Source organism: Aspergillus ibericus, assembly GCF_003184845.1.
Source record: "Aspergillus ibericus CBS 121593 unplaced genomic scaffold BO80scaffold_10, whole genome shotgun sequence".
In the NCBI taxonomy this organism is placed as follows: domain Eukaryota; kingdom Fungi; phylum Ascomycota; class Eurotiomycetes; order Eurotiales; family Aspergillaceae; genus Aspergillus; species Aspergillus ibericus.
In genome coordinates, this window is record NW_020292108.1 from 410,413 (window position 1) to 421,199 (window position 10,787).

At 52.0% G+C, this 10,787-nt stretch overlaps 4 protein-coding genes across 4 annotated transcripts; 1 reads left to right on the forward strand and 3 right to left on the reverse strand.

The window, feature by feature from the left end:
* Positions 1-290: 290 nt before the first annotated feature.
* BO80DRAFT_442918 (uncharacterized protein) lies at positions 291-941 on the forward strand (the record flags this gene model as incomplete). The annotated part of the gene is made up of 2 exons (XM_025721302.1): positions 291-425; positions 477-941. The coding sequence occupies 2 exons, from the start codon at positions 291-293 to the stop codon at positions 939-941; spliced, it is 600 nt and encodes a 199-aa protein (XP_025577565.1).
* A 2,074-nt stretch (positions 942-3,015) lies between these two features.
* Positions 3,016-4,370, reverse strand: BO80DRAFT_462955 (polytopic membrane protein; the record flags this gene model as incomplete). The annotated part of the gene is made up of 5 exons (XM_025722552.1): positions 4,211-4,370; positions 4,059-4,163; positions 3,611-4,008; positions 3,486-3,550; positions 3,016-3,413 (listed from the first exon to the last, which is right to left on the reverse strand). Exons 1-5 carry the CDS (start codon positions 4,352-4,354, stop codon positions 3,016-3,018), a joined length of 1,110 nt encoding a protein of 369 aa, XP_025577566.1. The 5' UTR covers positions 4,355-4,370.
* A 358-nt stretch (positions 4,371-4,728) lies between these two features.
* On the reverse strand, positions 4,729-6,966 carry BO80DRAFT_423184 (endonuclease/exonuclease/phosphatase family protein). The gene is made up of 4 exons (XM_025718989.1): positions 6,173-6,966; positions 5,758-6,126; positions 5,264-5,709; positions 4,729-5,212 (listed from the first exon to the last, which is right to left on the reverse strand). Exons 1-4 carry the CDS (start codon positions 6,840-6,842, stop codon positions 4,883-4,885), a joined length of 1,815 nt encoding a protein of 604 aa, XP_025577567.1. The 5' UTR covers positions 6,843-6,966; the 3' UTR covers positions 4,729-4,882.
* A 306-nt stretch (positions 6,967-7,272) lies between these two features.
* BO80DRAFT_423185 (glutamine--tRNA ligase) lies at positions 7,273-9,344 on the reverse strand. The gene is made up of 3 exons (XM_025718990.1): positions 8,843-9,344; positions 7,442-8,796; positions 7,273-7,377 (listed from the first exon to the last, which is right to left on the reverse strand). Exons 1-3 carry the CDS (start codon positions 9,285-9,287, stop codon positions 7,294-7,296), a joined length of 1,884 nt encoding a protein of 627 aa, XP_025577568.1. The 5' UTR covers positions 9,288-9,344; the 3' UTR covers positions 7,273-7,293.
* Between the last annotated feature and the right edge of the window lie 1,443 nt (positions 9,345-10,787).

The window sequence follows — 10,787 nt, forward strand, 5'->3', positions numbered from 1 at the left end:
TGCGCAAAGCAAAGTGCAACTGAATGATCTGTCTGCCCTAGGACAGAGCTCTTTGTTGTTCATCGGACCCATGGCAAAAATAACAATCAGTCATATTGAATGTCCCTTGGCCTGCTTCAGCAACATATCACGACAATTGCCTTGTTCCCAAAGAACCCATATGAATGCAGTCCATCCATTCAACCTTCATCCATGATATATAAGATGCCTCTCATCCTAAATCCTGATCAACATCTCCTCACCTCGAACATCTCTACCACTCACATATCTACAACATCTCTACCACCAAAATGCCCGAGAACCCCCTATCCCGTTACGAATCCTACATAACCCGGCTCCTCGAACAAGCCGAAATCCCCAACTTCATCTACGGCGGCAGGGTCTGGTATCTCCGCGGCGACACCTGCAGTACCAGAAAAATCAGAGTACGATCCATATCCATGATCCCCTCTCACTACCCCCGCTAATCAAACCAGTACCTCGCCTGGATCATCCCCGACGAGCTCTTCTCCAAGGCCTGCGAAGTCCTCGACGTGGCTGGCTTCCCCCGCGACAATAAATCCCGCTGGAAGATGATCAAACTGGCAGAAAGAGATCACACTGTTCAAGTCGGGGACGCGATCTATTCCTGTGCGGCGGAGTTGAAGATCCCGTATGGGGCTCATCTAGTTCGAAAGTCACGACTCTTGATGAAGATGCCGAATCCTGGGCTGGGGCGCATTTCGCCGTATGATCGGAATTATATGCTCACTACGGATGATAGGGTCAAGAATCAGGGAAAGGAGGAACCCCGTCTGTTGTGTTTTCGGCCGCCGGTGGTGTTCGATTGTCAGACTGAGGATGATTATCCGGTGAAGATGATTCGATTTGGAGGCCCCGTAACTGTTCGGGAGCCTTTCGATGACTTTAGTGGCTTGTGGACGTTGGATGAAGTGTTCTGAATCCGGTGATTCAGAGAGGGTACTTGGATGCCCGTGCTGTGGTGGTATGAGCTCATTCGAGGACATGGCGATTGAAGGCTGGTATTGTTGTCGCATGAGCCACTGTTGGTTATTTGACGGGTGCCATTCAGGTTGCTTGTTTACTTGCCTTCATTTGCTGGATCATTTCGGGTTCAATATCAAGTTCCGCAGCTACCCGAACATCACCGGAGACAGTACTATAGTTGCGGTGGTAGAGTGAGGAGATGTTATGGAGTTTAGAAATTTGGCATACCTCGTAGAGTTCTTTCTACCAAGGATCTAGCGTAGAAAGCTATTGTAGTTTTTTTATTATCACCCTCATACACGGACTTAGTAGGCTCTTATCTACAATCTCTACAATCACAGCTGTTAAGAGATATAAGGGCTGTTAGAGTGGTTAAGACATTGTAAAACACTGACTTTTCATCCTTCAAATTTGTTGAAATAATTGGAAGATGTTGAGACTGATAGAGAGTATAGACTTTCATCAGCCTCTTGCCTAGGATGCATAGGCAGACTGGAATGAGGAGAAAATGAGTCACTAGCATGGTGCTATCCACAGTGATCGCATGGCAACAATGTCTCAGAGAATGAGCTGCTCATAGCCAGGATGAAAATATAAAGCCTCTGGTGCTGAACTAGTAGCAACTGGAATTGACAAACGACCTGATAGGCTTTACTTGACAATACCAGCTGATACACTTTCATTGTCTCATATACTCCCAGATATAATATCTCTATGACAAAATTTATCTTAGTCCATGTATCTCATCACATCTACCCAACTACCCTCCATCAACCACGGACGATACCAAAGACCACTAATCAATGTTTTCCAGATACCCATCCGGATGACAAACCCACTACTCTTTGATATGAGACCCCATCTAAGATCCTTTACTTCCCCTCTCCACCTCAATTCAAAATACGACCCCTATTTATCCATCACCTCACCTAAAGACCCATACGCCCGACTTGCGTGATTACAGATCCACTAAGAAAACTGACAAACATCTAGCACATCAAGGATAGATATACCACCTCCCGACAAAGAAGAATTGGCACATATTGACCCAGTTACCTCGGCACCACTCATTCCCCAACTCAAATCAAACTCAATAGTACATAGCACAGGTCATGAATCATCGACTCAGAAGTCTACCCTCTACCTCTGCCAGTACATCAATACGAATCATGAATCCATCTTACCTAAATCCAGCCACGATATGCATAATACCATACTCCATCCTGCCCAATCCGGACCTACAACCCTGTTTCCTACTCCTAGAGACGATAACATGCATATCCTCATTTCCACGCCGATCCCAACCTACCTATCCATCTATCCCCTCAGTATCACAACTACACCCACCTAGCGCACGTCACCCCCCAATCCCAATCCCTCCAAAACATCCCCCAGTATAATCCCCCCCGAACGTGTTCTTTTTTTTTTTCCCCCCCCACCCCCCCCCCCCCAAAAACCCCCCCCAAAAAAAACCCCCGAACGTGTTCCCCCCCCCCCCCAACCCAATCATTCCTCCGTAATCATCCTCGGCAAAAATAAACTTCAATCTTAGCACCCGCACCAGTGGATAGGCTGCAGATCGGGGGATAATCCCGGATTACCGGTTCCGGGAGGCGATGATCTCAACCTATCGGGTAAATGGCTGTGTCGATCATTTTCAGGGTCTGGTTTTTCGATTGCTTACATGGTAAGTTTGTCTAGTGGCTACGTACTGTGGTGGGTAGGTGGCGGGTGTGGCTGTTACTGGATTTGGTATTAGGGGTTTTGGGTTGTGTCTGTTGGTGTGGCGTTTGGGGATGTACTGTAGGGAGGATGGATTGGTTCGGGAGAGATTTCCTGGCTGATGGACTGACTGACTGTCTTGGATTATTCTCTTGCGTGGGGAGGTATATCGTGAAGGTATGTATCGATTCCATGAGATAGAAAATGTATATTATGAAAAGATGGTATATACCATAGCTCTATGCGAATAGAAAGAACGAAACAATAACACCCAAAAACCCCAACCATGATACCTAAGAAACCAAATCAAACCGTAACAACCCGTACCTCCCTCTTCACACTAATCCCCGCAAACGCTCTCCCTCCCCCCCCCTCGACATCCCCATCCACGCCCTTCGGTAGGATCGGCAAATGATCCAACACCATCTGCGACTCGCGCTGTTCGCCCGTCTCAATACTATACATCGTCGTCCCGTATAGCCGATCATCCGGGTTATGTATTCGCGCGCCGTCGTGCGGGGTTTCTAGTGAATGTAGGGGCACGGAGCGACTGCGTTTGTTGTTTCGGGAGCTGGGCCAGCCGGAGGAGTCGGAGGTCGAGGGGTTGAATGTGCGGAGGAGCGGGCGGAGGGTGGCGAGGCTGCCGGCGAAGATTCCGAGGCCGGTTTCGATGTTCGACCAGACGGCAATGGGGGTTGTTGCCCCTGTTTCAATTTCATGCTTGGTTAGTTTGGGGAAGAGGGAGGTTTTGGAGGGAGGAGGGGGGGAGGGCGTACAGAGGTAGTCGATGTTGTAGAGAGTGTTGATGTATGGGATGCGGATGATCACGGCGATGGATGCACTGTATATCTCATTAGCCAGACTTCGTATAAAAGAGAAAGAAAAAAGGTATTGGGCATACACGCAAGCCATCCCTAACAACCCGGCCACCGCAATCTTAACATCCCGACGCATCTTCAATTTCCGAACCAGCATAATCGGCAACACGGCAATGGTGAAATCAAACAGCGCCGACGAGGCACTAAAAGCATATAATCCCCCAATGATAATGCTCATGTCCATGCAATGTCCGGTACCGGCGTACTCGGTTGACAGCTGCATCCAGAAATATGACATCGGGCGACATTGCACCAGCACCATGATAAAGAAGATGAGTCCGGCGATGACGACGATGCCTCCGACCAGGCAGATGACGAAGCGGTGGACTCGATCGATGGTGATGCGCAGGAGGAAGATGCTGACGGAGACTTTACACAGGATGGAGCCGAGCGCGTAGCCGATGTCGCAGTAGTACCAGTACTATGCATTGTTCGCATCAATGGGTGGTAAATGGTATGGGGGATGCTTACGTGCATGGCGGTCGTTCGCTGGTCATTGGATAACTCGGTCAAGTGTTTCCCTGTACCGTAGAGACTGCCGCCAATCATACATCCGGATAACATGGTATAGAAGACCTAGTCCGTCAGTTGCCTTGTCTAGGATATCTGTTGGATGGAATTACCATAGCCAACAACATAATCCCATCATCCCACCCAAACGCCTTGACAATCGTCAGCCGGACATAACATCGTAGAATGATCGTCACGGCCGCCAACGAGAAAAACACCGCGGCCACCGCGCGCACTTCCAACGTTCGATCCACCATGATGTGCTGTGGTGGTCGAAGAAACCACGATGGTGGCACGATGCGGAAAACAGGCAAGATATGAAACGGATCGTGTCTGGGGCGTAAGCGAACATGACGTACCAGACTCGCGATGCGCTCCGCGAGGCGTTAGGGTTCTGGAGATTCCATGGGTGCACGCCGCCCGGGTCCGCGCTGATTCGAGGAGACGGTATTCCCGGAAAAGGCAGAGGCCACCATCGGGGAGAAAAGTTAAAACACGCGATGGGGCAATTTCCTGCGTCGGACCAACGGGTTCTGATCGCACTACTGCTGCTCTGAGCCAGTAGTTTCTTATTATCAATCTCAGTCTATGGCCATGTGGGGCTCGTAATCACCCACATGGGAAGTTTTTTCAGCTACCATGTGCATTTCAGTTCGCTAGTGGCCAATCGCTAATATTTAATCTATTGCCTCTCTATAACTTGGGGAACCCACTTGGTAGTACCAGCGCTCAGGCCTGCCGGGTCCCTAGCACGGCAAGTTGGGGCACACAAGTCCCGATGTAGTTCATTCGCACACGTTCAACAAGGCCACGGTGGGATCGTGGTCCGACAGCTCGTCGGCAGTTGACACCCAGGTGTTGACATGGATGTGCTCCATCTGGGCCCCAGACGTCAATGCCGAACTAATGAAGATGTGGTCCAGCGATTCGCAGTTTTGATTGTACAAATAAGTATACCTCTCCGTCGCAGGAATCCCAGTCACCTCCTCCAGGTCTTGCAGCGTCGACTCAGAGGCAAAGACCTCGACAGGCTCCACAAACGCATACTCGTTGAAGTCGCCCGCGGTGACTATCTTCGCGTCAGAATTGACAGCGAGGATAGACGTGACAAATTTCTACCACGGTCAGAATCTTTCGGTCTAGAAACCAGACACGGGTGGACTCACCGCAACCACTTCAGCCTGCTCCACGCGGTTCTCCACCCACCCGTTGATCGGGGGTCGCGGGTCCCCCTCGAGGGAAGTGCTGTCATACTTGGATGTGAAGTGGACGTTGATGGTATAGAAACTGTTCTTGCCATCTAATGTCTCCCACTCGGCTGCCAATGGCTTGCGACTGTCGTTCCAGGCCTCGTTGGTGGGATCGATCAGGCCCGGGTTGTAGCTCAGGCCGCCACTCGCGAGGACCTCCGTAGCGTCGGTACTGGACCCAGGGTTGTAATTTCGCAGGCGGACCACCGACGGGTCGTACAGGTAGGCCACGCGGATATTACCGCCTTTTTCTCCGCCGTTCGTGTCGTTGATGGGGTCAATGTCCGTGTAGCTATATTGAACTCCGCCTTGTTCCTTGATCGCGCTAGCCAGCTTCGACAGTGTCAAATTGGCGGACACAACTGTCACTGTCAGTGCCTGACCCTTCTACATAAAGTGGGAGGACCTACCGCCATCATCGGTTGACCCGCTATCGTCCTGGATCTCCTGCAGGAACACGATGGTGGGGCTCTTCAGGTAATTGGCAATGTGGTCGGCAATCCCGCTCATCCGGGTGGTATCTGGCGAGAAGTTGTCAACGTTATAATCGCCGATGGTGATGGCACTACAGGTTCCATCCGAGCTGAGAGTCGTGGCCGCCGCCTGTGTCGAATTCGACCCTGTCCTCTCCAATGCGGTCAAAGGAAGCAGCGTATAGAATCCATATGCCTGCGTGATGATTCCCGTGACGTCCTCGAAGGTGTCGCCCAGTTGGGTATCAGTGGGGTTATCGCTTCCGTCCAGGGGGGATCCGATCACGATGGATTCCGGATTCGAATCTGTGTCGCCATTAGCTTCACCACCATGACGCGAAAGAGGACCAACCGTTGGCGCGCATGGTCAACCCTCCTCGGTCATTCCTCCCCGTCACCGGCCAGTTGCCCGTCACCCAGGTGTCTCCATACTTGTTGGCCTTACCGATGGCAGTGACCCCCATCAAGGTAGCCAACTCCCCACTCAGACTCTGCCAAAAGTCCATGCCGTACTCCGTCGGGTCCAACACGGGGTTGGCGGTGGAAAGCAGACTCGAACCGCCGGGCAAACTGAAGACATCACCATTGTCCAGAGAGGAGTATTGCTCCGTGGGAGGGTCCAAGTCATCCTGTCCGATTACAATGGGGGTGACCTCATTGCCGCTGGAAAGGACGGTGATGTCGGAAGGCGACTCGATCTCTGTGGTGTACACATACGATGAGTCCGAACGGTATTCGGACACCTTGCCACTCAGGGTGACAATGTCGCCGACCGCGACTTGGGACACCCCGCTACTGCCGTAGACGTACACGGAGTTGGAGGTCCGGTCGTCCGAGTCAGCATCCGTCGAGCGGAGGTAGAACCCACTGGAACCTTTGGCGGTCACGAGGCCTTTGACACCCGAAACTCGTTCGCCGTCGTACGGGGAGATATACTGGTCGCCGTTGATGTCGGAAATGGTCACTGCCCACGCGCTCGGGAGGAGCAGCGCGGCTGCGCAAAGAGAAGGGAACGCGCGCATTGCGATGATGTCTGGAGCGATGTCGACTATCGGGTCAACATGCGGTCTTATATCTTCCACCAGCTCTGCTGATTAGATAGCGATGTCTTACCTGTGGACCTACCAGAGACATCAGGGACCGACCAAAGCGGCGAAGGAAATTACAAGCAACTACTAGAGCACGGAAGTGAAGGGTCGGCAGCCACTGAGATCACGCAGGATCGCCCACGTTCCGGCAGCCAAGCCTTCGGCTCCAGACGATGTCACGTCGATCGGAGCTGACCGGTCTGAAGAACTTGCAGGATCCTATTGTCTTATCTATGTCGCGGGTCGGTCCGCCAAATAATATACCCATATAGATGAATCATCCCATAGTCTCTCTTCATGCAGGAAATTCTCTTTCAAACAGCAAGACACTTCGCTGTCACGCGGGAAAATCAAACCAAATCATTCGCCAACCTTTAATGACTTCTTAATTGCCCTTGCTCACATCCTGTTTCAATGACACAATCCGGTTCAACACCACCCGGTCCTCCGTCGAGTCCGAATCCACCGCCTACATCATTAGCAAGGATTCATACAACAAGAGAAAAGAAGCAAAGTAAAAGAGGGGTACTCACAAAGTAAGCCACACGCATCGCCTGGAACCGAACACTTTCCGGTCCACTCTTGCCGGCCTCCTTCTCACCCGCAGCTTCTGGCCAGGGCGCCCGGCGACGCACTTCATCGAAGCCCGCTTCAATCAAGGCTTCCGTGTGGATGCTCTCACTGTTGGGGTTGATATCGTTCAAGAAGCCACCCTCCACGGAGTTGGGGTCATCCGACTTGAAGAGTGGGTCGTGGATGCGAACCTCCACCTTGCGCGAGTTGTCCGGAACCCAATGGATGTACGTCTTGGGCTTCGCACCTGAACGGTCCAAGACGGCCCGGATCTCGGTGACCTTGCCGTCGGCATCCTTGGTGAATGTGGTGGCCTTAATGGGGTAAGGCACCCGCCACAGACCCACACTCTTGCCCGGAGCAAGGCGGAAGTATCCCTTGCTGTCCTCCTCGCGGAAGTCCGACCGGTCGATATAGACCTTCTTCGTGAACTTGAGCTGGTGAGATCCCATGGCAGGATCCTTGGGCGAGAAGGGAACGTCTAGGTCAAGCTCCGAGGCCTCCAGGGTTTCGAAATCCTCCACAACAATGGGGACAGGGTCAAGGACCAGCATCAAGCGGGGCACCCGGGTCTCCAGGTAAGTCCGCACCGACTGCTCAAAGCGAGAGATTTGGATGACCGACTGGGAAGTGGTCACACCCAGTTCGTTGATAAACGAAAGGATGGCCTCGGGAGGCACACCACGACGACGGAGCGCAATCAGGGTGTACAGGCGGGGATCGTCCCAGCCACGCACGTAGCCTTCATCCACGAGTTTCTTCAACTTTCTCTTGCTCATGACCGTTCCACTAACCTCCATGCGACTGTACTCGCGCTGCATGGGCTCGTAGACGCCGAGTGTCGAGTTGAGCCATTCATAGCTCTCACGCGACAGCACGAACTCGGTCGTACAAAGACTGTGGGTGATGCCTTCGAAGCTATCACACAGGCAGTGGGCAAAGTCATAGGTGGGGTAGATCTTCCACTGGTCCTTGGTACGGTGGTGCTCCTTCTTCAGGACGCGATACGCAGCCAGATCCGAGTACATCTGGGGGTTGGGGTTGTCGAGTTCCTGCTTCATGCGCAGGAAGGCGGTCTGGGGTTCGTATTTGCCATCCCTCATGTCGCGGAACTTTTGCAGATTCGTCTCCACATCCTGCTCGGCGTCCTTGCAGCGGAATCTCGGTCCGTTCTTCTCGCCACCGCGCTGCAGCTTGATCTCGGCGTCGCTGCAATGGCAGACATAGGCTCTTCCCAGCTTGATCAGCTTCTCGGCCAGCTCGTACAGCTTATCGAAGTGGTCACTCGAGTGGGTGATCGCATGGGGTTTGAATCCTAGCACCGTAAGCACCCCTGCATAGCAATATCCACATCGCCTTACCAAGCCATTGGATGATCTCCTCGATAGCCACAAAGTATTTCTCCTCCTCTGCCTCCGGGTTGGTATCATCGAAACGCAAGATCGTCTTTCCTCCATGGTGTCTCGCAAATCCAAAGTTGATGGCGATCGCCTTCGAGTGACCGAGGTGGAGGTATCCGTTGGGCTCGGGGGGGAATCGGGTCAAGGGCGTGACGGGTCGCTCATTGTAGACGGCGGCGCAGAAACCCTGCTTGAACATGGCATCCGGATCGATAGGGGCCTCCTCCTGCTTCGGGGCGACCGGTCCTTGAGGCTTCGGGGTGGCAGCAGGCTTGGGAGCGTTGGCTTTGGCGGCTTTTTTGGCGCGCTTCTGCATGCGCTTCTTCAGCTCGCCCTTGGAGACATACTCACCGGTCTCCTCGTCGAGGTGAAGCTTGGCGGTAGCTTCGGTGATAGCGTCGGCCATGTTGACTGCGCCTGGAACTGGGATAAGCAGAGTCGCGTGAGGTGTGTGTGAGTCAAGATTCTGAGCAGTCAGAAAGTCTTATCGCGATCGGCGGGGGAGGGGAATTTGGTGTGATTATGTCATCATTGGGCAGGATCACATGACTGCAGCAAGCCTGATCCCAATCAATATTATTCCAATCGAAATAAAGACTTGTGGGTTCGTCCAGATAGTCTCAGCAGACTGGCTGTTTATATTGCCGCTGGGAGACTACGAATCATCTCCCTGCAGTCGACGTAGATATTGTTCAAGAATCCAGCGCCTGGGGAGCTGCCTGAGGATCCCGAGGACCCCCACCTTCCTACGAAGGAAGTGAAGGCTCCCTGCCTGGAGGTTTGGTGATCTGGCTCATGCCTACGACTAGAAAAGGGCACTGATCCTCCTGTTCGTGTTAGCTAGATTGTTATCCGTTAGTGTCTCACTCAAAACATTGATGTCGCATAGAAAAGACATACCGATATATATATATATTTTGGACAGGTCTACGGTGAGACGTCCGACATCAAAATAAAAAACATAATCATTATTAACGTATTTCTATCGCAGCCATTGACTTTAGCCTTACCGATACACTAGGTGAGATATGAGATCAACAAGTGTAGCAGGTAACAGAACTTTTACCTGAACTAGATTCTCATATAGTACGGAGGACTATGCATAAGCGAGATAACATGGTGCTTGAAATTGTTCTGCTACTTAGTCACTCAGAGTGAGACCTTTACTGAAGCCTGGCAAGAAGATATCAATCATTGCTGAATGCTGATACCGGTACTTTCCGTGGTGCTGCTGCTAAGGCTAAGGAGGACTTGATGTAAGAAATATTGATATATGACAGAAGCCATTGTGATTGCTCTTCAAATGATCAGGTACACCGGTGGGATGTTAAATTGTCCGATTTCTATATCGCGATTGTTACGATATCTGTGATCAATGCTACCTACTCTGCTCCCAGCCCCAGACTCTCCAACAGGTCACTCGTCTCCCGCCTGGTGACCTTGAACCCGATCCCAAGAACGATTATGAAGCTCACCACCGTAACAGACATCGAAGTCCAAAACATAAGATGGTCCTCCATTGACCAGACACTGACAATAGATCACACCCCCATCCACTGACAGCCTGCGTAGCAGAATGACACCAGGCCACATCGCTGATCAGTATAGCCGCATGCAAGAGCCTCCACAATTGCTCATCATCAGGCGCAGCACGACCGCCTCCACGAGCGAAATACAGGCAGGCCCCAGCTCGGTATGAAGAAAGGCCAACTGTGGAGCGAAGGAATTCTGCCGCGAGTCATGCTGGTCATGTACTTGGTGGGATATGATAATGGCCGCAGGTGCTCTAGAAAGCGAAGAAGGGTTATGATCAAGCGATGGATGAAGGGAATTGATTGGGCCTGGGATGAGGGATGATTCTGGTGTAGGCCATAGCGACGGATATCAGATGTTGCTTGGAGCGGGT

Bases quoted from the DNA above. Each gene is read 5' to 3' on its own strand.
- BO80DRAFT_423184 (XM_025718989.1), bottom strand. From the start codon at position 6,842: ATGCGCGCGTTCCCTTCTCTTTGCGCAGCCGCGCTGCTCCTCCCGAGC. The intron at 6,127-6,172 runs GTTGGTCCTCTT...ATGGCGACACAG, and splicing joins GTTGACCATGCGCGCCAACG to ATTCGAATCCGGAATCCATC. The intron at 5,710-5,757 runs GTAGGTCCTCCC...TGACAGTGACAG, and splicing joins CGGGTCAACCGATGATGGCG to TTGTGTCCGCCAATTTGACA.
- BO80DRAFT_423185 (XM_025718990.1), bottom strand. From the start codon at position 9,287: ATGGCCGACGCTATCACCGAAGCTACCGCCAAGCTTCACCTCGACGAG. The intron at 8,797-8,842 runs GTAAGGCGATGT...TTACGGTGCTAG, and splicing joins GGAGATCATCCAATGGCTTG to GATTCAAACCCCATGCGATC. The intron at 7,378-7,441 runs GTGAGTACCCCT...CTAATGATGTAG, and splicing joins CGATGCGTGTGGCTTACTTT to GCGGTGGATTCGGACTCGAC.